General features: G+C 37.3%; 1 protein-coding gene across 18 annotated transcripts in view; it reads left to right on the top strand.

The window, feature by feature from the left end:
* TNIK (TRAF2 and NCK interacting kinase) overlaps positions 1-26241 on the top strand; it is a 367731-nt gene that overhangs the window by 56548 nt on the left and 284942 nt on the right. For all 18 annotated transcript variants that reach the window (XM_077487992.1, XM_077487975.1, XM_077487978.1 and 15 more), the window contains exon 2: positions 19879-19944. In XM_077487992.1, the coding sequence (XP_077344118.1) occupies positions 19879-19944 (66 nt within the window). The remainder of the gene's footprint in view (positions 1-19878; positions 19945-26241) is intronic.

The following is a 26241-nucleotide window of genomic DNA, read 5'->3' on the forward strand; positions in this document are numbered from 1 at the left end:
CAGTCCTTGCTTTGGCAGTTCAAGGAATGGCTGCAAGTACCCTGATATAGTGAAGGCTACAACACCGGTCCATAGCTTTTCTGGTTGGTCACACCTGAGTGTGAGAGTGGGGTTTACGGCGATCTGATTAATAATTTGATTTTTGTGATTAAACAGTGGGTAAATGTCTAATGGAGATTGGTCCCACAGAAAATGATGATCCTGATTGTTTCCAATCTTAGGCTATTCAAAATAAACACTTTGAAATTCCGAACCATTTAATTTCAATGTGGCCTGCAACTGGTTACGAAATCACTTAAGTGACCCGTGCTCTTCAAAAGATTGAGCACCCCTGCTTTAGGACAATAGGATGGCACATAGTAGTGCTTACTTAGTCAGATTTTTAAAAATTAAATCATAGATATGAATTAAAGGCGGTACTGTAGTAAACATTGCATGATGTCCCCTATTAGGAAAAATAGTACCGTTTTTACTTTAAGACCTTTTTGGCTAAAATATTATTGAAAGCAATTGCTGTGCTTGAAAGAAGTGAATGCATGTAACCAAAGAGAAAAAGGGGGTTAACTTATGGAAATGTTTCATTGTGAGATTTTGGTGTGATTGGGAACTGTATTGGTGGATGTCAAACGTGCTTACTTTGTTGCACACAGATGGTCAATGTTTGGAAAATGCTCCTTCAAGGAAATGTTTGTACTCTGTTAAGGTGCAATTTATAAGGCAACCATGTTTGACAGTGCCACTGGAGCATTCAGATGGACTGGGACTGTAACATCGCTTTGGCATAGCACGAAGTAAGCAGATGGTGGTCCTAGTGTTAAATGATGATATATGCACTGTATACCAAGATCCACAAAACGTGCATCATACTCCCCAAAGAGGTTTACACTCACCAGAGATAAGTAAATCTCAAGCCTTGAGATACTCAAATAGCTGTCATCCGCAACACAGATAGGGTCAGAGCTGCATATCCGTTCCACAGGTACTCGGATAAAGAAGAAAAACTCCACATAACGTAATCCTGTTTACCTTTTACAATCCCCAAAATCTTTAAAACAGCGCTTTCCAATGAATTGGCATTTTTCTTCTATATCCGAGTACCTGTGGAACTGATATGAAGCTCTGACCCTATCTGTGATGCGGATGACCGCAATTTGAGTAACCCAAGGCTTGAAATTTACTTAATTTCTGGGGAGTGTGATGCACGTTTTGTGGATCTTGGTGTACAGTGCGCATATTATTTAACACTAGGACCACCATCTTCTCTGGACTTTCACCACCAATTGTCATTCATCTGTTTCTCATATGTTTTAACCATATGAATGCCTGTCATACTATGGACTGACAGGAGCGCTGCTTTAGTATTAGATGGTGCATTATTATGTACATAAGGACTAGATTCTATTATTTTATGAATTTTGAATCCATTTAGCAGCTGCTTTTTATAATAATTTTTATGTTTTATATATTGTTTGTTTTAACTTTTCAGATTCATAGCGTTGAGATATTTTAAGTAGGCCTAATAAACTTAGATTATTTATAGCACAAAGTGAACCTTAACATTCTCTGGGTGCTTGTATGTTCCTAGGGAGCTCTGCAACAGGTTGCTCTAAACAATTTTGTAACAAATTATTTTAGAGAAGAGACCATTGGTGAATATTGACTTTTAGTGCATTTATCCCAGAACTAAATAATGAAAAGTGCCAGTCTTCCTCTATCAGTTAGATGAGGAAAGACATTGTCCTGCAGAAGTTCCACTTCTGTAGCCAGTAGGTATTTATATACGTTGTGTTTTCAGATATTTATTTGGCCAAGAGTCCTGTTAAACTCATTACAACTATTGTTTACTGTAACTGGTACATGAAGAGGTCATTAGAGCAATGTTGCTGGTACAATGCAGTTCCTGTCACTGTGAGCTTCGTCAGGAAGTTGCACGCTGCTGATAAAACAGTTTTTTAAAAATAATTATGACATCCATTACTGAAAGGTTTTCTCTTATTTATTATGCAGGCTGTTGTCAGCTAATATGCAAGGCAGTTTGTTTTGGTTTCATTCTTAACAAATTAACCTGCTGACACTCAGTCTAATACTGTCGGCTACCTACCTCTTCAAGGCCCTCTGGATCCCTACTAAAAATAAGCACCTATGCTTACGCTTTGCCCAGTGATAGACATTGTTTACAGGCTTCCCCTATTGCTCACCAGTATGTACACTAGGCCCCGCAATCCCAGGGTGACATTTCAGACACAGATCTTTGGGTGGGGGTTGCTGTCATAATACAACGCACATCACAAGACTAAAAATTGAGTTTACTTAATTCGATTGGCATTAAGACATGTCGAAATGCAATCAGAGACAAGTAGTAATTGGGGCTAAGCTGTTTATACAGAGACATAACACATGTAGTGTTATAATGTATTTTGTAGTGCAGGATCGTCTTCAAAATGAATACAAGATGTTGTCTATTTGCATTAGTACTAAAATTAACACTAATGCATATTTTTTCTTTTTGCTTTTGCAATCTCGATTCATCTGGATTTTTTTAGTTATACATCAACTAGCTGTTTTTTTAGTTGTTATACATCATCAGATTTTGGTACGTTCTATATGCAGTTGGGTAAGAAGGTCCCCTTAAAACAAATTTCCTGTTCATGTAATTGGGTTACTCTCTTCTTAAAAGTCTGCACAGAACTTAAGACTAAATATGCATTCTTTGCTTTGCCCTTGATTCTGCTACTGTGGGCCTTTCATCTTTGGAGATAATTTGTTTATACACATAAGGGGGTGCTGGGGTGCATTTTTTTTGTTATTACAGCACTGCAGAGTGATTAAAACTACTGAATGCATCTACTTTGTAAGAAAGTTGTCAGAGACTTGTCTCAAATCTAGAAAAAGAAACCGATATAAATTTGTAATAGTTTGCTTACATCTTTGCATAGGAAATGTTTTTTTTTTTTTTTTTTCATCAATAAGTGTCATTCACTTATAATTATGTCTACATCTGTTAAATGAGGAATCCACTAACCTTTCCCCACTAGACAAGACCTGAGCATTTCTTTGGTAGACAATGAGTGACTTCTATATGTAACTTCAGCCAGGCTTAAAAATAAAGAGGAAAAAAAAAACCCTTGGAGGAAATTACTTCAGCCCAGATATAATTGCAGCTTCATTGGCAGTGACTTGTGTGATATCAACAAGTGAACAAGTGTCTTTCAGCAGTAAATTGCTTGGTACAGTGCCGCATAAGTCACATTTTAGACAGCAACCAGTCACCTCATTACCCGAAATCACCTCTGAAGTATGACTTGAAACATTCAAGCAAGTGGAAAGGATATATTCCTAACAGGGCCTGCTCTATTTTTACCTCTGACAAAACCAGTGCTCAGCAGCATAATTTATGATGGACGAGAAAAAAGGCCTTATGAATTATTAATTTCCTTTCTAAGCTATCTAGAAATGGAGTGTAGTATTCACTCTCTGCTCTTTGCTTTCTGTAAACTTAAGCTAAAGGAAACCAGGCCAAGTGTTTGTTTTATACTGACACATGGCGTGTCGAGCGAACACATTTATAGTTCCTTTGTTTTCATGCTGAAAGAAGCATTGGGCCCAGTTGGCTAAGTCATTGTCCTCAATATACAGTAATAGGTGTATAGTAGTCTGCTAGGTAATAATATACAATCTTTTGGAAAGAGAATGCAAGATGGGTCTGTATGTTTAATTCTGGCCCCGTTCACACTTGAGTGTTTTGTAGCTTGTAGCTTGAAGCTCAAAAACATTTAACAAGCAAAAACCTATTGTATTCAATAGCCCTTGTTTACATCTGAGTGCCTTGTCGCTTGTAGCAAAATGCTGGTCAATCAAAAAAGTACTTGAGTTACTTTTCAGGCAGAATTGAGCATTTTTAGCAGCCATAAACTTCAATGAAAATGCCTAAAAACAGTGACATAAGTTTTTCTGAAAGTTTTTTTTTCAAGCATATTGACGCGTTTTCTGCAGCTTTCCATCCCTTTTTCAACAGTACTCCACACCTTTTCATTGCAAACGCCTGACAAAAGCTGCAAAAATGTGCAATTCTGTTTAAAAAAAAGCTCAGAAATGCTGGAAAAAAAACCAATTGAAAATGTGACGCTAAGGCATGAATGTAGTCTAATGCCAGTCATTTCTTTTTAATGTATTGGGTAGCAGAAAAAAATGTTTGGGGCATTTTTCTTTAAGTGGTGGTAAATCCTCCAATTAGGACAGAGACAGCAAATCTTGTCCATCTTTGAACAGCCATGTTCAAGCTTTACTGGAACATATGTACCTGTATTCAATCTCTACTATCGCTTTTGAATTTTCTAAGTTTTCAATAATTCAAATTCTTTAAAAAAAAGTATGTCCCAGTGACTTCTGTTTGCCAGTTCTCATTTCTTGTTCTGAGGTCATAGAGATGTCAGCGGAGGGCAATCACTCTGGTTGGCCCAAAGGCTGCAATCAAAAAACTGTCAGAAGTTCTAACTTCTGCATTCCCAATCCAAATGATTTTCTAACAGTTACTGTATACACACAAGCCTATTTAAAGGTATACCCAGCCAGATTTGAAAATTACACCTTGTACCGATGTACATTCAGGAATACAGCTTGCTTTCTGTAGCACTTTCATCCAGCCATTGTACTGCGACAAGCTACCTCCACTCTGTTCTGTCAGTATGATGATGATGATATTGGAACATTCTTACTGAGGATGCTGGAAACATCTCCCTTCTGTGTTTCACATATAGAAAGTCTGACTTATTTAAGTACATTGTTTAGAGCCACCAATTTAGAGTTGACCCTTTCTTAGAAATATAGGATTTGATTGGGCAAGCAGGATGCAGACAGAGTAAAACACCACATATTCTTAAGCTAGGTAAATACTAGAGTACTTCTACTGACATTTTAAGGTTGTCTGTGTGCAGTGGATGCAAGGAATTACAAAGACATCAGTTAAAGTGGTTGTAAACCCTTACAAACCACTTTGACCTACAGGTAAGCCTAGATTAAGGTTTACCTGTAGGTCCAAGCAATATCTCCTAAACCTACACGGTTTAGGAGATATTTGCCGAAAGACAGGCACTACAGTGGCGCACTGAGTGCGCCGCAGTTAATGGCGATATGCCGCGAGTGGCGGCTCCCGTGCGCATGCGCACGGGAAGTGAAGTGACGTCATCGCGGCTCCGACGAATGACAACGCCGGAGCAGCGAGACCCACCAAGAAGATGGAGGCTCCGGACTACATGGGACAGCGGTGACTTCGCTGGCTCCTGTGTCAGGTAAGTGACACATAATGGACTACTATGTGATGCATAGTAGTCCATTATGCTTTACCTTTGCAGGGAATCAAAGAGGAAGTAAACCCATCAGGGTTTACTTCCTCTTTAAGCCCCATACGCATCAACATCAGCTGGTTCAATATAAAATGGCTGACATTCGGACCGTGTGTATTCCAGCTGCTACGATAGAAGCCAGCAGTTTGGCCAACTTCTGTCAAATCTAGCATGCTGGAAAACCAGCAGCTGACCGGCTCCTGTCAGAACAAAACCGCTCAGCTAATGCTGGATAGTTAGTACAGCAGCTCTGACTGGAATTGACAGTTTTTCACCCCAATAGTGTGTAACAGGCTTTAACGTTCTGAGTTTAGCTTATCATTGGTTGATTCCTTTGCATGCCAGGAATTGCTCTTTAGGCAAAAAATGTATCATGTGTTGGAATTCTTTTTGTTTTCCTACAGCCAACAAGCAATACAGTAAAACCTTGGATTGTGAACATAATTTGTTCCTGAAATTCGTAATCCAAAGCACTCGTATATCAAAGTGAATTTCCCCATAAGACATTATGCAAACTCAGATGATTTGTTCCACAACCATTTATCCATCAGTTCTTCAGTCTATAGTTCATATAAACAGATTATAGCAATGTGACTTCAAAGCAAGTTCATGGAATGCATGGGTAATCTTTCTGTAATGTCAGATCCAACTCACATTATTATTTTTTTTAAAATAACAAACATATCATACTTACCTCCACTGAACAGCTTGTTTTGCACAAAGTGGCCCCGAACATCCTCTTCAGGGGTCCCTTGGTGGCTCTTGTGACTCCTCCCCGCATCAGATAACCCCCTAGGAGAAGCGATCTCCTGGGGGTGTTACCTTGTAGGCCCGCTCCCGAGTCCATCGTTAACGTCCATAGACACGAATGCTGGACTTGGCCCTGCGCCCGGCTCCCGCATCCTTGGATTTGATTGACAGCAGCAGGAGCTAATGGCTGTGCTGCTATCAATCTATCCAATCAAGAGCCGAGAACCCCAGGCAGAGGAAGAGGGCATCTCCGGTGTGTGAAATTCCCGGGCTCATGTAAGTAAAATGGGGGGGGCGGCAGTCACTGCCAGGTGTTTTTTCCCCTTAATGCATAGAATGCATTAAGGTGAAAAAACAAGAGGGTTTACAACCCCTTTAAGTCTAAGGGCACAGACAGTTTTCTAGCTTTTTGAAGACTGCAGTTTGACTTCGATGGTCTTTATTCTTAAAACATGCCCCACTAACATTACCAGCAAGGGATGGGTCTTACAAGTGTTAGTCTTGATAAATGCTACTTCAGAATAGTAAGGGAGGGACCAGTCTGCCAAGAAATAAAGGAAGCTATTCCATGGCTTTCAATTACAGCTTGCTGATGATGCAATTGTATTTGCAAAACGCGTAGAGGCTGCTGGGAAAAACACTACGTCCCTCCGGCTGAGTGATAGTGAGGCTTGAGATGCACGCCGGCACAGGAAATACATGGGGATACATGGTGATACCATTTAAAACGCTGGAAAAGTTTGGTGCCGACACATGGGCACATGGAAATGTGAGTTTTGAGTCTCCTTTTTTAACCTTTTAAAAATAAACGGTATATACGTATTGCCCAATGATTGCTGTCTATTTTTTGTGAGGACGGATGCCTCTTCTGTCTATTTCATTGGGAGTAGTCTAGATTAACATCCTGAGCGGAGTGGTTATCCCTTCTAATGAACCAAAGGTGTGTTTAAACCACTATCTGGTGACTGCCCAGTCCATAAGGTGGTAGTGTTGTCACTGAATTGGTGGATTAGTCACTTGGAAACACGGCTGTGGGATAAAGGAGCACTGGAATAGTCTAATTTACAAAGGAGACATTCTATTGTGATTGATATAGCTGGCACACTTAAACCAGCTATAATACTGGACACTTATTGATTGATTTATTATTTAATTACTCAATTTTTTTAATTCACTTTCTATATAGATTGGACATTTTGGCACACTACTTAATCATTTGATAATTATGTGTATATGATATAAGCACATTTTTTAAATTTTATTCATTTTTATAAATTTGTATTCACTGGTATAATAATAGTAGGATATAAGTGGTGTATTTTAGGAACACAAAACAGGGGTTAGCGCAGTCAACACTTTGTTGTTATTACAATTACAGACAAAGGCCTGGCTTTCTTTTAAAAAGAAATGGATAGTTTGACCAGTTAGGGACTCTTCTAATAGCCCAAAAATGTTATTCTTGCTGAATAAGGAGACTGGTTAAATCCGTTCTGAAGGATGAGGGTTATTTTCTTTCTTTTTTTCTCCAACAATATTCTCATTAGACTTCTTTTAGATACTATTTGATTAGTTATTCTAGCTAAACCACTGTCAGACTATTTGTATCATATTTTAAATAAACCATGTAATGAATTCTATAAATCTCAAGCCCTGGGACCAGCTTTGTGGCTCAGACTAATGTATAACTAACACACTTTTTCCCCACTGGAAGCTGTTTTTCCTTTTGCACGAACTCCCATTACCTCCAATAATTTATTCATTTCATCCCATATGTACATAAAAGGTCATAAATATTAATAGTCACTTTTTAAACATTGAAGAAGCTTGCTAATGCACCTGTGCATTTCTTGGAAGTCTAAAGTTGTGATTACCAAAACTGTCATTTTCTAGTCTTATATAAAACCCAAAAGAATTTTTTCGTAGGTAGCTGAGGAATAGCAGGACTGTGAAATGTGAACGTTGTCTGCTCGGCAAATCCATCACAAGCTGCAAAACGGCATTTATGCTCATTCTGGGCTATTTGCTTGGGGCAATAACTATGCCATGCACAGCAATCATAGTACCCAACAGGCCAGGCATATAAAATGTTTGCCCTCCAGATGCTGAGATGTTGTATCTCCTGGGAATGTGTCAGTTCTAAGGGGCAGAAACCCCCAGTGGCTGCCCAGCCCCTTAGTAGACAGTTGTGTCCAGTTTAATAAAATGTGGTGTAGAAAACTAGAATCCAAATGAACTGGTAGTATTTATCTTCTGTGCATTTGCCTCCTGTATTAAAAATAGAGTAAAAGAATGGGGACATGCTGTCTATAGAATCAAAATGGGATCCAGATTCCAGGTTTGTCAATGAAAGCTAACATTGCTATGGCAACATCCTCTCTTTTGTTTTTATCCATGAGGCATCCTGTCACCAAGTGAATTGTAAGCAGGTGCAAATTAATATTTAACTGCACTGGGCCACAGTTTTCAAAAAGCTAAATAATCAGTGCAAAACATTTATTTGACTTTTAACCTGTGTGTGGTCTTTCTATTCATGTCACTATGCTGTCTGTCATATATGATGTATGTAATTATTAACAAGAAATGCAAATAAATCTGTGCAGCAAAGTGGCAAGCATAAATGGGTACAATTTTTAACAAGAACGTCTGCTTTGTTATTTTTATTATTTGTAGTACTATAATGCTGACATAAAAAAAAAAAAATATATATATATATATATATATATATATATATATATATATATATATATAATAAAGACTTTCAAAATGATGCCATGACAGATGTAAATATATACTGCAGTTACCTAGGTATCCTCTCAGTGTATACATATTAGGGCTGCAACTAACGATTATTTTCATAATCGATTAGTTGGCCGATTATTGTTTCGATTAATCGGTTAATAACCTTAAAAAAAAGTGTGGCGTATAATTTAGTTAATATGTAAAGTAAAAAAAAAAAGGCAATTTATTCTTAAATATCTCTATATGCAGTGGTGAATATAAATAACCAACTATATAGTTATGGAGCAAAATATCTAATCCACTCTGAGAATAACAGACAGACAGATGTACTGTATATATTAGAAGGGATATACTGTATATACCATTAGAGGAGAGATATACTGTATATACCATTAGAGGAGAGATGTACTGTATATACCATTAGAGGGGATAGTGTATATACTATTAGAGGATATATACTGCATATACTATTAGAGGAGAGATATACTATTAAAGGGTCAATCTGGTAAATATCAACAGACTCTAACTTTAACCCCATTTTGTTACTGGCCAATTAATAGATTATGAAAATAGTAATCGATTAATTTCATAATCGATTAGTTGTCGATTTGATCGATTAGTTGTTTCAGCCCTAATACATATTATGGCTCTTTTTTTTTTTTTTCAAAAATCGTTGGTCTTTTTTTGTTTATAGCGCAAAAAATAAAAAAAGCAGGGGTGATCATTTCAAATACCCCCAAAAGAAATCTCTATTTGTGGGAAGAAAGGACATACATTTTATTTGTGTAAAGCGTGGCACGACTGCGCAATTGTCAGTTAAAGTAACGTAGTGCTGTATCACAAAAAATGGACTGGTCACGAAGGGGGGTAAATCTTCTGGAGCTGAAGGGGTTAAAGTGACACGTCATTCCTTTTGTAATTTCATCTTAGTCTTGTGCATAGAGGTACTGATATTGGGTGAAAAAGGGTAAGATTTGCTGTTGGCATTTTAGTGTATTCCAAAAGGTGTGCTATAGGGTTTCTTTACACTCATTTTGTAAAATCATATCTTCATAGACCAGGCTTTGTATGTGTGTCATATTGTAACAAACTGCTTCCATAAGGTTGAAAGTACACCGCTGTCTAAAATATCTTCTGCAATGCATGGTGTAGCATTGGCAATACATTTCAAGGGAAATGGCTTAACTACATAAATTCGAAAGGATGTTAACATACTATAGCCATATGATGTAATATCTATTCTATGAGGGCAGTTTCCATAAAAGTAAAGGACTGAGGGTATCAATTTTAAAGTGTAGCTAAAGTCAGCAAATTGAGTCCTGCTAGATCACTTCAAGCTGGCCCCTTTTGCAGGAATAACCATACCTCCCAACTGTCCCAGATTCAGTGGAACTGTCCCGCGATTTGATTGGGGTCCCGGCGAATCAAGGCTTTGTCCGGGAGTGGAGCCAAGTGCTGCAACAAGTTTTTTTTTTTTTTACTTTAACATGCCTGTCCAATCAAAACTTTATTCATAGTTTCGAGGGGGGAACAGTATATGTCTTGTTGTCACTGGGACTCTGTTAGAGAGATTTCCCTTTGCTTCCTGTCCCACTGACAGCTTTACACCAGGCAGGAAGTAAAGGGAACTTTCTGACAGCAACTGAATGAAATAAAAAAGGGGGAAAGGGGGTTTGGGACTTTATATGAGGCAACGTGTGGGTAGGTTTATCTGCCTCCATCCCTGTTATGTTAAAACAAAAAGAGGAGGTTTGTTGGGACTTTATATGAAGCACAGCTAAAAGTATTGCATAAGCAATTACATGTTACTGGATCCAAAACAATTTATACATAGAATAATGAAATAACATGATAAGCAAAAATAATATCTTCACAATTTATTGTCCATAATGACAACATAATTCACAGTATAATAATAGTAATTTCATAAAACGTCATTGTAATTAATCATCAACATAATTGAGTTAATGGTGACAAAATCCATAATTATCGATCTCAGAATCACGTGATTGCGATGGTGTAGCACAAGGCTGGGGCTCTACGTGTTTTGTGGAAATATCCGCTCATCAGGAGCAGTAGCCATATGTATCAATCTATACTGAAAAAAATTGCAGAGTGAGCAGATGGTTGGCTCAGAGGGGATGTAAGAGGGGGAGGCAGAGGAGGAAGTGGAAGTCTTTTCCAGACACTTTTACCTACAAAAAGTTGTATGTGTAAAAATGTGGTGTTGGATTGCTGGGGTACCCTGGATAGCAAACATCTCCAGGGAGCTGTGGCCAACTTTTTTTTTTTTTTTTTAGGTAAGAGTGTCTGGAAAATATTTCCACTTCCTCATCTTACTCCCCTACATATTGCTACTGCTCCTGATGAGGAGAAACGCGTAGAGCCCCAGCCTTATGCTACACTATCGCAATCACGTGATTCTGAGATCGATAGTTATGGATTTTATTGTCACCATTAACTCAATTATGTTGATGAATTGCAATGACATTTTATGAAATTACTATTATTAAACTGTGAATTGTGTTGTCATTATGGACAATAAACTGTGAAGATATTATTCTTGCTTATCATGTTATTTCATTATTCTATGTATAAATTGTTTCAAATCCATTAACGTGATTGCTCATTCAATACTTTTAGCTGTGCTTCATATAAAGTTCCAACAGCAGCCCTGATATACCTGATTTGGCGTAAAAGGGGGAGGGCATAGCCAGGCAGGATCAGCCAGGTATTACAGGTGATACAGGGGGCCAAATAAAACAGCACACGTGCGTTAACATGCTTTAAGGGAACAGGATCTGTTTTTTTTTTATTTGGGGTTAATAAACACTTTAACTCCCCCCCTTTCAAGGTGAAAGGGACCTACCACATAAAAAGGCCTCGACTGGTGGGGAGCTCTTCAGGATCCTCTGGCGACTGGCAAAGAATCTCCTCAGCTACCCCTTTTAAATAGAGGTTCATCCTGCTTCTGGAAGCTTCCAAAGGGTCAGCTGACCTTTCTCAACCTATCAGAGCTGACCCTTTGTGGCTTCCAGAAGGTTATTAAACATGTGACCTTTCCTGTCCTATTACAAGTCCCCCCTCAACTGCCACAATCCCATGAGGGAAGGCTGGCCTTAAGACAGGCATACCCCTTTTTCTGCCATTCTAACCATATTATGACCCTCTACATGTTTTGCGGTATGAGCTGCTTCTTCAGGAGCCAGAGATGGAGGCGTAGTTTAATAGTTGATTGCTTGAATGGCAGGAACCCATACAGAATACACAAGTGGAATCCAGGCAAGATCCCTCTACGGGGCCAAACGGTGGAGCAAGCCAGTGCTCATATTATACATAATACAACTCAGTGTTCTGTGCACATTGTGGAGATTATATCATTTTCAGAGGTGTGTCCTGACATCATTTTTGAATATGTGCACATAAATGGACAGAACAATAAAGTGCAAATGGGCATATTTTAAAATGCCTGTATGCATGAACCCTTATGCAGACCATACATGGTCGAATTTCGAACAAATTTTCTTTTCAAAATCATAAAGTTTGTTTTCTTTTTTGATGCCGCCATTGATTTTCGAAATTCGGCCAACCAAGCCTTCAATTTCACCTCATGTTGCTACAGAAAAGAATTTCCGTGGCCGGGAATCTTCTTTTCTCTCCGTAAATTTTCTTTTCTTATTACATTTCTAGCACGATTCTCCCATCATTGATTAGAATATCGTTTGTTTTTCCAAAAATTCCCAACATGTCCGATTCCTCAAATTAGATTTCCGCACGAAAATCGGCTGTTACTGCAGCCCACTAATGGTGCGAAATTCATACGAAAATTCTTAGATACGATTTTCGAAAAAGAAAATTCTTTCGAAATTCGAACCGTGTATGGCCGGCATAAATCATTATAAATGTTCAGTGCTTCATGAGGGCCTTGTGCTTCCATTTTGTGTTTGTGTTCTGTTTCAAAATATGTCGGTATCCGTCAGCCAAACAATTGAATACGCTGTTGGATTTAAATGGATTTTATTATAGGGTCTATTTCTAAATTGTTTTCACAAAGATATATACAGTAAGGTTGGTTTTATTTACTAAAGGCAAATAGACTGTTCACTTTGCAGGGGAATTTTACCGTTGCAAGGGATTATTTCCCTTTGCTTAGTGAAAAATTTTGCTTTGCAAATAATAATTTATCATGCGAAAAAAAAATATATATATTTTTGCTTGCACAGGATTAGATGATCAGCAAAGCTTCTGCTCATTCACTAAGCTAAGGGAAAATTACATTTTAGCCTATTTGCCTTTAGTAAATCTACCTGTGTGTGTGTGTGTGTGTGTGTGTGTGTGTATATATATGTGAAGATTGTATGTGTTGAGAATATTAAGCTGAGGCTGCCAGAGAACTCTGAGCTAAAGCATGAGCTGTGTTATGTGAATAAAGCCACACAGCTGCCAGAGAGCTGTCAAGAGACAGCATGGCTGAGATCAAGGAGAATCTGCTACCGAGTAGAGCAATAAGGATTTTGACAATCCTCCCGACTTCAGTTTACCTGATATAGCATCTAATTCATTTGGAAACATTCATGGCTTCTGTTCCAAACATCGAGACTGTTGAAAATCCATGAGGAACTCTTGAGATAATTTGGGTAATAACATGGCCACTGAGTGAAAGCACAAGCCATGAAGCGGCCAAATGAAGATCAATGATATGTGCGTCAGTAGGCACAGGAGAAGAACTCTGGCCATATCGCTGTTTTTAATGAATAGCTCCCAATGGACCCCAAGCTGCAGGAAGTCAAATATTAAAATGACTAATGTGTTCTTTAAGGGAATAGAAGTGCTGGGCAATTTAAATGAGGATCATTTGAATATCCTAAAATATGTTTCTTTTGCTCCCGAGGTTAAATTCGCCTTTGATGAATAAAGGGGTTGTTTCTTAGGCAACACTGAATTATTTAAAATATAAAATCAGAGATCTAATAATTAAAATAGCCCATGTTTCTTAATAAATGCTCTTAGTGCATGTGTGTGTGTGTGTGTGTGTGTGTGTGTGTGTGTGTGTGTGTGTGTGTGTGTGTGTGTGTGTGTGTGTTTTTATAGAATATTTTTTGGTTTGTGTTTTTATAGATCAATAGACGTTTTGAAATCTTATTAATTTTAATTTTTCTTAAAATTAATAAACCTTCACTTTCATTACGAGTGACATTGGTGATCAAGGCCATTGGAAGCAATAGTTCTTTCCACCAGCAATACAGACAGCAATAAAAACATTGCAGGGGTTCTAACCCCATTACCACTTTATCCAAATCAAATCTAAAAAAAAAATGTTGCCAATACAGCCATACCCCACTTTTAAGTACAAAATTGGGTTTATTTACTAAAGCTGGAAAGTGCAAAATCAGGCTCACTTCTGCATAGAAACCAATGAGCTTCCAGGTTTTATTACCAAAGCTTAATTGAACAATTTGGGATTAGACGCTCATTGGTTTCTATGCAGAAGTGAGCCTGATTTTGCACTTTCCAGCTTTAGTAAATATTGTGTACTTAAAAGTGGGCTATGCCTGTAAAGCAGTATTAAACCTAAACCCAAAAATATAATAAATTGCAGCAAACCAATCTTCAGATGCGGAGACTGCATATGTTTTAAATTTTTTCCCTCTGTTTTCCTCTGGTGATCTGGCAAACCATACAACCCCTTGTATTAGAGTGCTCCCACTCTGGATGAAGGAGAAAGGGCCAGATTTGGACAGCAGCATTATTAGTCTGGGGGGAAGGGAGTGTTAAATGTACTAGATGATTTAAATACACTAAGTAAATAAAACTAAACTTCAGTTAATGCTTTATAAGTAGTTACAGCAAGCTTTTTTTTTTTTTCTTCTTCTTTTTTTTTGGCGGGGGGGGGTAAATAAAGGTTTTCTATAAATAAATAAAAGAGGACCATTATAAACACCCCTGTCAGTGTTAAATGATTCATATCATACCTGTAACTGCAAGAGCGCTTGCCAGCAGACTTGCTGGCTAGATCACCAGGTGGAAATAAAGCAAAGAAAGCCTGAAAAGAAAATGAATGCAACCATCATATCTAAGAATTGGTAAGCTGCAATATAACATAATAATGTTTGCTTTTGGGTTTAATATCACTTTAATTTTTTTTTTTTTTTAATGCATTGAATGATTTTATAATGTATAGAGGACAAAGTTTTAAAAGTATTTATTTCCTGGATTTTTTGAATATTTAAAAGGTACCTTATAGATAGGTGGTATCTGCAACAAATGCAGAGAGACATTGGGGTTGATATAGTAAAATTGGAGAGTGAAAACTCTGATGCAGCTGTGCATGGTGGTCAATCCGCTTCTAACTTCAAATTGTTCCATTTAAAAAATAGAACTGGAAGCAAGCTGATTGGTTTTTATGCAGATCTGCACCAGATTTTGCACTCTCCAGTTTTAGTAAATCAACCCTGATGAATGCTTGGTGCTTATAGAAAGCATAAGAACATGCCTAGTTTTCCATGAATAACCCACTATTGCAACAAAACTGAAAAGAACTGCATACTAATAACATACCATCCACTAAATTTACACTTCAAAGCATGCCACATGCACTTATGCCATACCTGTAATGGCATATGCCTACCTACAATCGAAGTGTATGTTGTGGATAGAGTGGTAAACATTTTTTATTGTATCTTTTTTAATAATAAAAATACATATTTACATAGATGGTGGGACGAGATAATGAAGGGTACTTGGAAGTTGTTGGTTGGTTATCAAATTCCAAATGCCATCATTTTATTTCAGATTTGAAGTCAAATATCAGACTGAATACAATGGTGAGCACAACTACTGTATATTATTTTCTAAATTGCCCTTTCCACAGATATCCCAGAAACTCTACCTTGATTTATTGCAGACTTCTGTATGCTACATTAAAAGTGTTATAACCTATGCTTCTCCATCTTTTACATTGTATTGTTTGTTACAGTGCCCTTAATTGTAGAAAAAAAGCTTTAGTTTCTAAAGCGCTACATAAATACTACGCTCAAATTAATATTGCTCTACAATTTGTGCAGAGCGAGAGAGAGATTTTGAAAACGCAGCAAGACCGCATCATTATGTTTTTGATGTGTTTTTGAGTCACATGACCTATTAAAAATACACCAAAAGCACAGTAAAATTGCGGTATAATCGCAGTAAAATTGCATGCATTTTCAGTGCCATTATTGGCGCTTTTTTTGTTTGTTAGCAAAATGGCAAAAACACAATTTTCAGCCGATCTGTTTTGGCTGCCAACATTTTGGTGCATCTCTACATGCTAGTTTCATACCGAAAATTAACTGCTTCAGCCCTGGAAGATTTGGCTGCTGAATGACCGGGCCATTTTTTGCGATTCGGTACTGCGCCGCTTTAACTGACAAATGAGCGGTTGTGCGGCACTGCACCAAAACAAAATTGACGTCCTTTTCCCCCACAAATAGACCTTTCTTTTTTTCTTACAATTTAAAAAAAACACACAATATTTTGGACTTTTTGCTATAAGTATCCCCATTTTTTTTTTTTTTTTTTTAGCAAATTTTTTCTAGGTTTAGGCCGATATGTATTCTTCTACATATTTTTGGTAATAAAGATTGCAATAAGCGCATATTGATTGGTTTGCGCAAAAATTATAGTGTCTACAAAATAGGGGCTAGATTTATAGAATTTTTTTTTACTAATAATGGCGGCAATCTGCGATTTTTATCGGGACTGTGACATTATGGTGGACACAGCGGACACTTGTGACACATTTGTGGGAACATTGGCATTTATGAAAGTGCTATAAAATGCACTGATTACAGTAAAAATGTCACTGGCAGGGAAGGGATTAACACTAGGGGGAGATCAAGGGGTTAATTGTGTTCCCTCTCTGTGTTCTAACTGAAGGGGAGAGGGGACTGTAGGTGAGATGACAGATCGCTGTTCATACTTTGTATAAACACACGATCAGTCTCTTCTCCCCTCAGAGAAGCCGGGATCTGTGTGTTTACAGACACACAGATCCCGGTTCTCAGTGTGTCACGAGCAATCGCGGGAGCACAGCGTAACGCCGTTTCGTCCAGCCGTGCCATTCTGCCACAGTAAAACTGCAGCGGTTGGTTGACAAGTGGTTAAGAGCTTACTAATGTGATGAAAATTTTTGCACAACAGAATAAAATATTGGAAGTGATGTAATGTGTTGTAGTGTATTTGTATTATATTTTCAAATGACAACTGTGCTGATTATATGAAAATCGTACGATCTGGTATCATATGAAAAAAATGTGTGCTTATCCCATCGGATAATATTGGATGAATTGTAGTGACCGGCTCTCAAAAGCTGTGTACTGACGATCAGATTTTCGTACGATCGCTTTGAAAGCGGTATTTTTAATACAATTTTCTAATCGTGTACGGGCCATTAGGCTGCATGTAAACTTTAGAAGGCGAATTAGACTTGCAGGCATGATTTGACCATCCTCTTAGAAGCACATCTTGTGAGCTCTACCAACCAAAAAATATATGTTGATTAGACGAGTAGGTGTAGATATCAGTGCAGGTGGATGCTACCATTGCTGCTTATCTCAGAGAAGAACATTAGTAATCAGGACAAGTTTTTTTTTTTTTTTTTTTTTTTTAGACAGGTAATATAACCACTAGGATATCAGCCAGCAGACATAGACATTTCCCTGTCATTACAAGTTTTAAGTTGTTCATGAACTGAACAGAAAAGCTGATTTTGCAACTGTTATCTCATCTTTGTCTGCTAACTATAGCCCCGACAAAATCTTTGCAAAAACAGGCAGGGTGGCTTCTGTCTGCTCAATTGCCAGGATTTCACATTTTGTGCACCTTGTCAGATGGGACTGAAGCAGTACTTGCATCTTGAATGCTTCTTCCTTATTTTCCTTGTTGACTGGAAACAAGTTTTTTTTTTTCTGGGCAAACTACAAAATCTCTGTGAGCAATAACAAGCACTTCAGATATTGGAAGCTTTAATTATCTCCTCATAGAATTGCCTTTGGATATTATGATTCTCATCCAAGCATTTCTTTGAGCTTTAGGACTGAAGAGAGATTTTCTTTCTTTAGGCAAGACCGTGTAGTTTAAAATAATATAGAAGAAACCCTACAACTTTGCTTGATGATATATGTATATATTGTGTATACCTTGGCTTCATCATGTTGTAGCAAGAACTAGCTTTTGGAGGCTTGGATAAGTTGTAGTAGTTGTGTGTTGTTGGATTTTTACAAGAAATTCTCACTTTTTTTTATGTGCTTTTTGGCTTAATCCACACAAAACTGGAAAAACTCTACACACGTCTAAGAATTTCCTGTAGCATGACAGTAGTTGACCTCTTGTACTATAAGGGATGAAAGCTGTTCTATTTGCCATGCAAAGTCATTCATCTGCTTCTTCATGAGTGTGACACTGTAAGGAGTGTGTTCTTTTATAACTGACACAATCTGAATGATTTAGCAGCAGAAATTAATTTTAAGAGTCAGCAAACAAAAATTGCAGCTTGCTTTACAAAAGAGAACTTTTTATAATATTTTTTTTAAGGCTTACAGGTTGTTCATCAATAATGAGCAGATCAGTTGTAAAAAATACAGACATTGAAAGATCATACAGATAATGCAATATCAACAAAGGGCAAGGGCACTCACAAGGGGAAAGTGGCCTGACATATTGTATGTTAGGGATCCAAGAAAATGTCTAATTTGGAATTGAGCTAAGGGATCCAGTGGAGGTTACAGTTGATTTTTGAGCCTCTCCTTATCAAGCCAATCTTGGTTTGCAATAAAATTTAATGTTCTGACGTTGCCTACTTCTGCAAGATGCCAGTGCAATTTAATATATGTGCTTTATTGTATTGAAATTTGGTTGCCTCATACATACTGTATATGGCATGAACAAAGTTTAAAAAAGTAAACAATCCTAAAAAAAAAACTTACTCCTTTCCATTCAAAAAATAAATGTCCACTCCTACTCAAATGAAATACAATAATCTTGTGCAAATTAAAAAGCAAACACTGCTTAAATCTACTACTACTTACATAGTTACATAGGTTGAAAAAAGACACAAGTCCATCTAGTTCAACCAAAAGAAAAATATACAATCCTTCACTCACAGTTGATCCAGAGGAAGGCAAACAACCCCATCAAAGTATGATCCAGTTTGCTAAAGCAGGGGAAACAATTCCACCCTGATCCCCTGAGAGGCAATCAGATTTTCCCTGGATCAACTTTACCTATAAATGTTAGTACCCAGTTATATTATGTACATTTTATAAAAAATCCAGGTCTTTTTTTAAAGCAATCTACTGAGCTTGCCAGATCCACCTCTAAAGGGAGTCTGTTCAACATTTTCACAGCTCTTACTGTGAAGAAACCTTTCCATATTTGGAGATTAAATCTTTTATCCTCTAGACATAAAGAGTGCCCCCTTGTCCAAGTTCACTATATGGACCACTTATGTACTTGCATATCATATTCCCCCTTAATCTCCTCTTCTCATAGCTGAGCTCCTCCATGCCTCTTATCAGTTTGGTTATCCTTCTCTGCACTCTCACCAGTTCCACGAGACTACTTCTATTACTACTGCTACTACTACTAAAAAAATTAGAATTGGCACTTGCTATCATGGAATGGCACAAAATGGCGATTGTGCAGAGAATAATGATACATATTGAATAGTGAAAATGAGCCAGCAAAAAGATACTTCGTGGTCAACACTATGAGTAGTGACAGTTCTTTCAGTTGGAAACTATTGATTTGAACAAGGGGGTGGGTTGTATAGTGAATGTAAATGTTGTTTTTGTTTTTTATCTGACCTTCAAGGAGCCTCCTTAAACTCATTCATGGACCACTTAGGGAACCCCTGTGTTAAGAGATTATAAGCAAAAGTGAGGCAGCATTGTACTTTTACCTGGCTCTGAAACATTGCTGCCTGACTTCTCCTTAAAAGGGGTATTGAAGGTAAATATTCTATTCAACGTTTTAATGTTTTCTGTAACTTCATTCCTTCTTGTTTTTCTAGGATCCTGCTGGAATTTTTGAACTGGTTGAACTTGTTGGAAATGGCACATATGGTCAAGTATATAAGGTGAGTGACTTTGATTACCTAACGACTCCAAATATCTTAACTTATTTTTGTTAAATATATAATGCATACACTCTTTGATGGATTATGCCATGGGAAATCCATCAACAGGGCTGAACCAATAAATCTACAGATGTACCAATGTTTTTATCTGCGTAGGTTATGGAAAATATATGCAAAGTCATTGCTAAGCTGGGTACACGTGTACTGAAAGTCAACTGATTTAGCTGGAACCGGCTATCTTTTGGTACATGTGTACTCTTCTCTATTTAACAGAAGCCAGTCTAGTGACTGGCTTCTGTCGAACGGTCATGCAGGAGAACCAACATTCGATCAGGGCTTGCAGCCAATGGTTAAAACCTTTTTTTTTTATCCTGCATAAACCTGGTTGTTTTTATTAGTAACCATTATATGTGTTTTAATGGATTAAGTTACCCATTATCCCACGAGAGATCGTGCAGGCACCCATAGCAGATCTTAGGCAAGGGAAGTGTTTATAGGCCCAGCTAGAATATTTGTGGTTGGCATTCTTACTTTTCATGCTTGTATATTCTAGTGTAAGCATTGTAAGCAGTCTTGTAAATGTTTCATGGTATAATAAAAACCTGGATTCTGAATTTACATTGTCAACAGTAAAACCTTGAATTCTTGCAGTGCTTTGTTTGCTCTGAATTAAACATTTTGATGATCAGAATTTGTTTTGTAGAAATGTAATTAATGTATAGTTGTGTAATATTTAAGAATGATTTTCACAGTACATCTTCATCCTTCATGATTCCAAATGATGTCACAGTGATGGACACTAACAGCTTTTGTGTTATACTTTCCTTTTTAACTGGAAACAGTTTGAAAACTCTATTACAATCAAAGAGCAGAGCAACATTAACAATGAACAGAACAAGCTAACCATGCATTATGTATATCCTTTATTTCTTTAGATGAGGATGGTACAAAAGAGCCAATTTTGTGTTGTCTACAACAGTTTTTCTTTTTTAATGTTTAGGTTGTAGAAAACTCCCATCTGGAATATGATTGGGTGCTGTAGACAACGATAACCCTTTTACCATTGTTTCCTAATCAGATTCTCAAGTATTTAAGCTAAATGTTTAGGTAATTGAGTTTAATGATGGACAATCTATTGGTTCTTAGTTGATAAACTTCCAATTCAAAAACCTCTCTTTAAGGCCACAAAGTAATGGCACATGGACAATTATCATAGTGAAGCAAGAGGGCTCAGCTGAGAAATGCCTTAAGATTGGAGTAAGGCTCAGTTCACACTGGTACGACATGGGATCAGACTTGCGAGAGCACAAGTTGCATGGCATGTCAAATTAAATGTTTCCCTCTTGAGATAAATCTGAACTGATCCGTCACAAGTCGCTTTGACTTTAGAAAAGGTTTCTGCACTACTTTGGTCCGGCTCTGATACAACTTCAATGCCACAGAGTGTAAAATGTCACATCAAAGTCTTATCAAAATCAGATTCCAAAAGTATCACTTTATCATACATTCTGTGATTACTACTTTAAATTCCTTTAGCAATATACCATATGAATAACGGTTTGAAGTTCCACATTCTGAGGGACATTTAATAGCATAAAGCAGGTCAACATAGACATGATCCATGTATGTTCTTTAAGAACTTCCCCAGCAGGTGTACAGGATGAATACTAATGCAAATTAGACTTTTAGGCTATAGTTCTCATTTGCAGAGTAAAAATTATGTAATGAATTTGCTGACAGTGAGTGGTATCAAACATCAGGGTTCTCCATGAAGATATAAGTCATTGATAAACTAAATGAATTGCCTTGGGCACATGTAGAGCAAAACAAATTAGCTTAATGGTTTCTACGTAACATTTTGTTAAATTTTGAATATGGCAATGAACATGACAAAGGCAATGCAAATTGATAAATATGTCTTTGAGTTTTGCCATTGTTTTAGAGGTGTTGACATACTGCTGTATTCTTCATGTTGGTCTCAGCACAGAAAAGAAGGTTAAGTAGAACTAAAAGCAAAACTTTTTTTTTTTGGATAGAGTAAGGGATGGTTATAACCCTTGCCAGATTTTCTTGCCATCTGCATGCCATTGGGGAGATTTCTATTCCCTTCCTGTTCCATAGCCAAAACAGGAAGTGGTAGGAAATCCCGCCAAGGTGAGGCAATCCTGGGTTGGCACCAGAATCTATGTCTAATCCTTCTCCACTCTATCCAAAAAAAAAAAAAAAAAAAAAAAAATTGCCTTTAACATACTTTTTGGTTTTATAGATACTTAATTTTAAACCTCTTAATCAGACCTCTCCAAGTGTTAAAATTGAGAGGTACATTTCTTGTTTTGTTTTTTTTTCCTCAAAAATAAAATTGTCCACATTTCTTTGAAAAGACCCTTCCATGCATTTTTAAAGCAGCTGAGAATGAGGAACATTCCAAGAGTATTGGACCCTTTCACATAGCTACACACAGATCTCTGAATAAAATATCCTCTTTGGTATAAAGCCAAAGTGCCTCTTTATGTATTGTCTATGCATATGCTTCCCCTAGTGATTTTATATGATGCAATCTGGTTTCTAAGAAAAGCACTGCAGTTGACCTAAGTATTCTAGGGCAGACTATGGATCCAATTAAAGACACTGGTGTAAGGCTATGAATAATATATTCATAGTCATATTAGTAGGTATTCTCAAGGCATTCAGCTAAACGCACAGCTATAATATATACCGTACATGTCTATATCCTATGAACTGTTTAACCTGGCAAAGTTTCTGCCTTTTGTTCAGTGAGTATAGAATTGACAGACATCCTATACTACTTAGGAAGAACACTAACTACCACTCCTTTGTTTAGGGATAATGGAATAAAAGTGATAACGCTGGTTCATTGCCCTAGAAGGTTTGAATGGAGAGGTGCCATAGGTGTTCCCCTGCCTGGCTATACAGTGTGGCAGATGCATATAAATCAGAAAGCAATCCAAAATGGCATATCCTTTGCCAGGTGGTTAAGCTGGAGTCATTCAACCTGTCAAATGGTGTGTTTCTGTGTAATGATTTACACAGCTCTGCCACACAGCCTCATCTTACAGGCAGAATACCTATTTATTCACTGCTGCAGCTAAGAAACCCTTATAGGTCTTGCTCCTCCCGCAGCCTGTAAATGGACTGTGAAAGGTAAGCTGCACATTGATGAGCTCCTCTCTGTTATTCAGCTTGCTCATTGTGGGCACATGACCCCTGCATCACAACTGGCTCATTGTACTGTGCTGCTTCTCCCTATCTGTCTCAGCTCTGCTGTACAGGGAGTGCAAAAGTCATCCGAATACTTACACATCTTATTTAAATAAATATATTTAATTTATTTATTATCACATGCAAAGCAGCATTAGATTTGTCTTTTTACATCTGTATTGAGCTCATTTTTAATAAAAAAATGAGTTTTGACCATGTGAACATTTTCTACACCATGAAAGTGTGTGAATTCTTATTGTGAATAGCTAAATGTAACATTCTGGACAGACCCAGAAGCATATACATTAAACTGCCTTGATCCCACTTCTGTTAGGGGTTCCTAATTTTCTGGGTAAAACTAAAATTGCAATTCTCAATCATTTTAATTTTAAAATGAATGAGGCATTTACTAGTTTATATTTTTTGAGTAGAAGTCACTGTTTGCTTTCAAGATGCTTTTTTCCTGGATCTCGCTGTCAAAGGCAAGTTGAAACTTTAGCATAGTTTCTTGGCATGTAAACTGTTTGAATTCCTGAGAATAACTTGTTTGCAGCTATTCCTATAGTTTCCACATAGCTAAATATGTGCATTGAATAAACACCACCTTGTCTCGCCTATATTACTCTGTATCTTAAAGATTTGTTAAGGTAAGGAAAAAAAAAAGTTTTATTCTTGAATCTATTTATAGTCTCTCTGCTGATATGAGCCATATATAAAAGATTTACGAAAACATCAGTCAGGATTCATTAAAGTGGTAGTAAAAACTGCACCGTTTAGTTTAGGACGGTGAAATTCTTGCTAGCAGCAGCTGGTGACGTCACCGGTGCATGTGCTCTGAAGGAATGGCATACCCATGCCGTTCCTTCCGAGCTATGTGGCACGCCCATGATTCATGCCATGATGTCATCGCAGCTCAGCCAATCAGACGCCCGGACTCCCTGGACCCAGAAGAAGACTAGATGAAGATGGAAGGCTCTGAAGCGGCGACAGCGTGCAGCCTTTAGGGCTTTGTTTTAAGGTAAATCTTTCATGATGTGTGGTGCCTAGAATGGCACCCCAATGCTCAATATAGCAGGTGCAGACATACCCACGATGTAGCATAGCACAGATATCATAGCTTGCATTCTGGTGCAATGCATTGAAAAAAAAAAATGATGGGTATGTTGTTCATCATCTTTACCCGCTTCCCTCCCTATCTATAGTATTATGACAGCCGAGTAGGAGTGCTGCCATCATGGGTGGACGTCATTTGATGTCCTCCCAGGATCACGCCTCGCACTCACCACACATGCTCACTGCAGCACAATCTGTCACCTGCTGTATCCATTCATTGTTTACTGTTGTGTTGATACCTGTGATTGGTTACAGTGATCACATGGTATAGACTAGACCAATTACAGTGCATCTGCATTACTTCACAATAGTAAACACTGGATGAATGGATTCCATTCATTAAAAGGATTGCTTATAACTGTTATCATCACTGTTATAAGCAATCACAGTGTGGAAAAAAAACAAAAAAACTTACTGTCACCATATAGTGTCCCTGATTGCCATCACACCAGTTATATGTTGACTCTACAGCATAGTGACAGTATGTAAAAAAAAGTGAATATTTTTATTAATTTTCCAAAACATTGTGAAAAAAGTTACAACTTCAAAAAACTCACAATGCCTCTCACTAAATACCTTGGACTGTCTGCTTTCCATGAAGTGGCCATTTTGAGGGCATGTGTACTGTCCTGGCAGTATATCAGTTGGTGGTTTTTCAAATTAATAATACCATAGTTTATGGACTCTAATTTTTGTTGTTTTTACCAAAGAAATATAGGGGTATACATTTTGACCTAAATTTATGAAGAAAGATTATTTATTTGTAAAATTGTATAACTGAAACAAAGAAAAATTTTAGATCTGTCTTAATTTATTTAGAAAAAATAACAACAGTGGTGATTAAATACCGCTGTTTGAAAAAATAAAAATAAAATATTTTGGGTCCATTCAAAGTGTGACAGCACTGAAAGCTGAAAATTGGCCTAGGCAGGAAAGTGGGTAAAAGTGTTTGGTATAAAAGTGGTTAAACATTTTTTTTTTAAGTGTTTGGCTTCAAAATTATGTAAGCAAGTATATTTTTTTGCCAAAAGCTAAAACCCTTAGTATTTCTTGAATCAAAAACACTACTTAGACTTGGCTGATATAGACTTGCATGTGACAGGGATATTACCTCTCCGCTGCATTCATCTACTGTCAGCACTCAGTAAGTCATAATCACTTCAAACCTCTCATCGTTTGGCTTGTACCTTCTGAAGCATTTCATTATACACCTCGGCTCTCCATTGTACCTTCCTTTTAGTATTTTGTATGAAAATGATCTCTTCGGGGAGCATTATTATTGCCCAGAGATTTAACGTCACTTTATTCTTTGCAAGGGATTCTACTGTAGCTAAATGGCAGCTGTCTGTCATATCCCAAGGCAAGAAAAATAATAATTTTAGCTGAGTATATCAAAACTCAGTAGTTAAAAAGAAAAAGTAACAGAGCTTCTACCAGCTCATATAGTATATGTTGGTCATCTGGAAATAGAAAACTCCTTTTAAAGTCATTTCAAACTCACTTACTAAAATCTGATATCAATTTTAAACTATTTTCTTTTTAACCAAAACTTTAAAAAAAAAAAAGTGGAGAGGGATTAGAATCCCTGTCAGGCTTTTATTGCTGTCCGTGCCACCATTAGGGAAATTCATCCTCTCTATTTTTCTTGTGTGCCATTATCATTGAAAGTAAACGAAAATCCCAAATTTTGGGTTGTTCCCTGAAAAGTAATAGAAGAAAAATCTTCCAATGGCACTAATTCTGTTGACTTGTTGGGGGGCTCAAGGGATTCCCTTATTTGCAGGGATTTCCTCTCACTTCCTATTTGGGCTATGGGACAGGAAGTGAAGGGAAATCATCCCAAAAGCCTACAGATGGAAAAAACAAAAATATAAAAATAAACAGGGGTTGTAACCCTCCCTTATGCTATTCAAAATGGGGGAAAAAGTTTTGCCTTTAATTTTGCTTTAATGGAATTGTGTTATA

Source organism: Lithobates pipiens, unplaced genomic scaffold (genome assembly GCF_037356315.1).
Source record: "Lithobates pipiens isolate NorthernLeopardFrog02 unplaced genomic scaffold, aLitPip1_a1.2 Scaffold_18, whole genome shotgun sequence".
NCBI classification, from domain to species: Eukaryota; Metazoa; Chordata; class Amphibia; order Anura; family Ranidae; genus Lithobates; species Lithobates pipiens.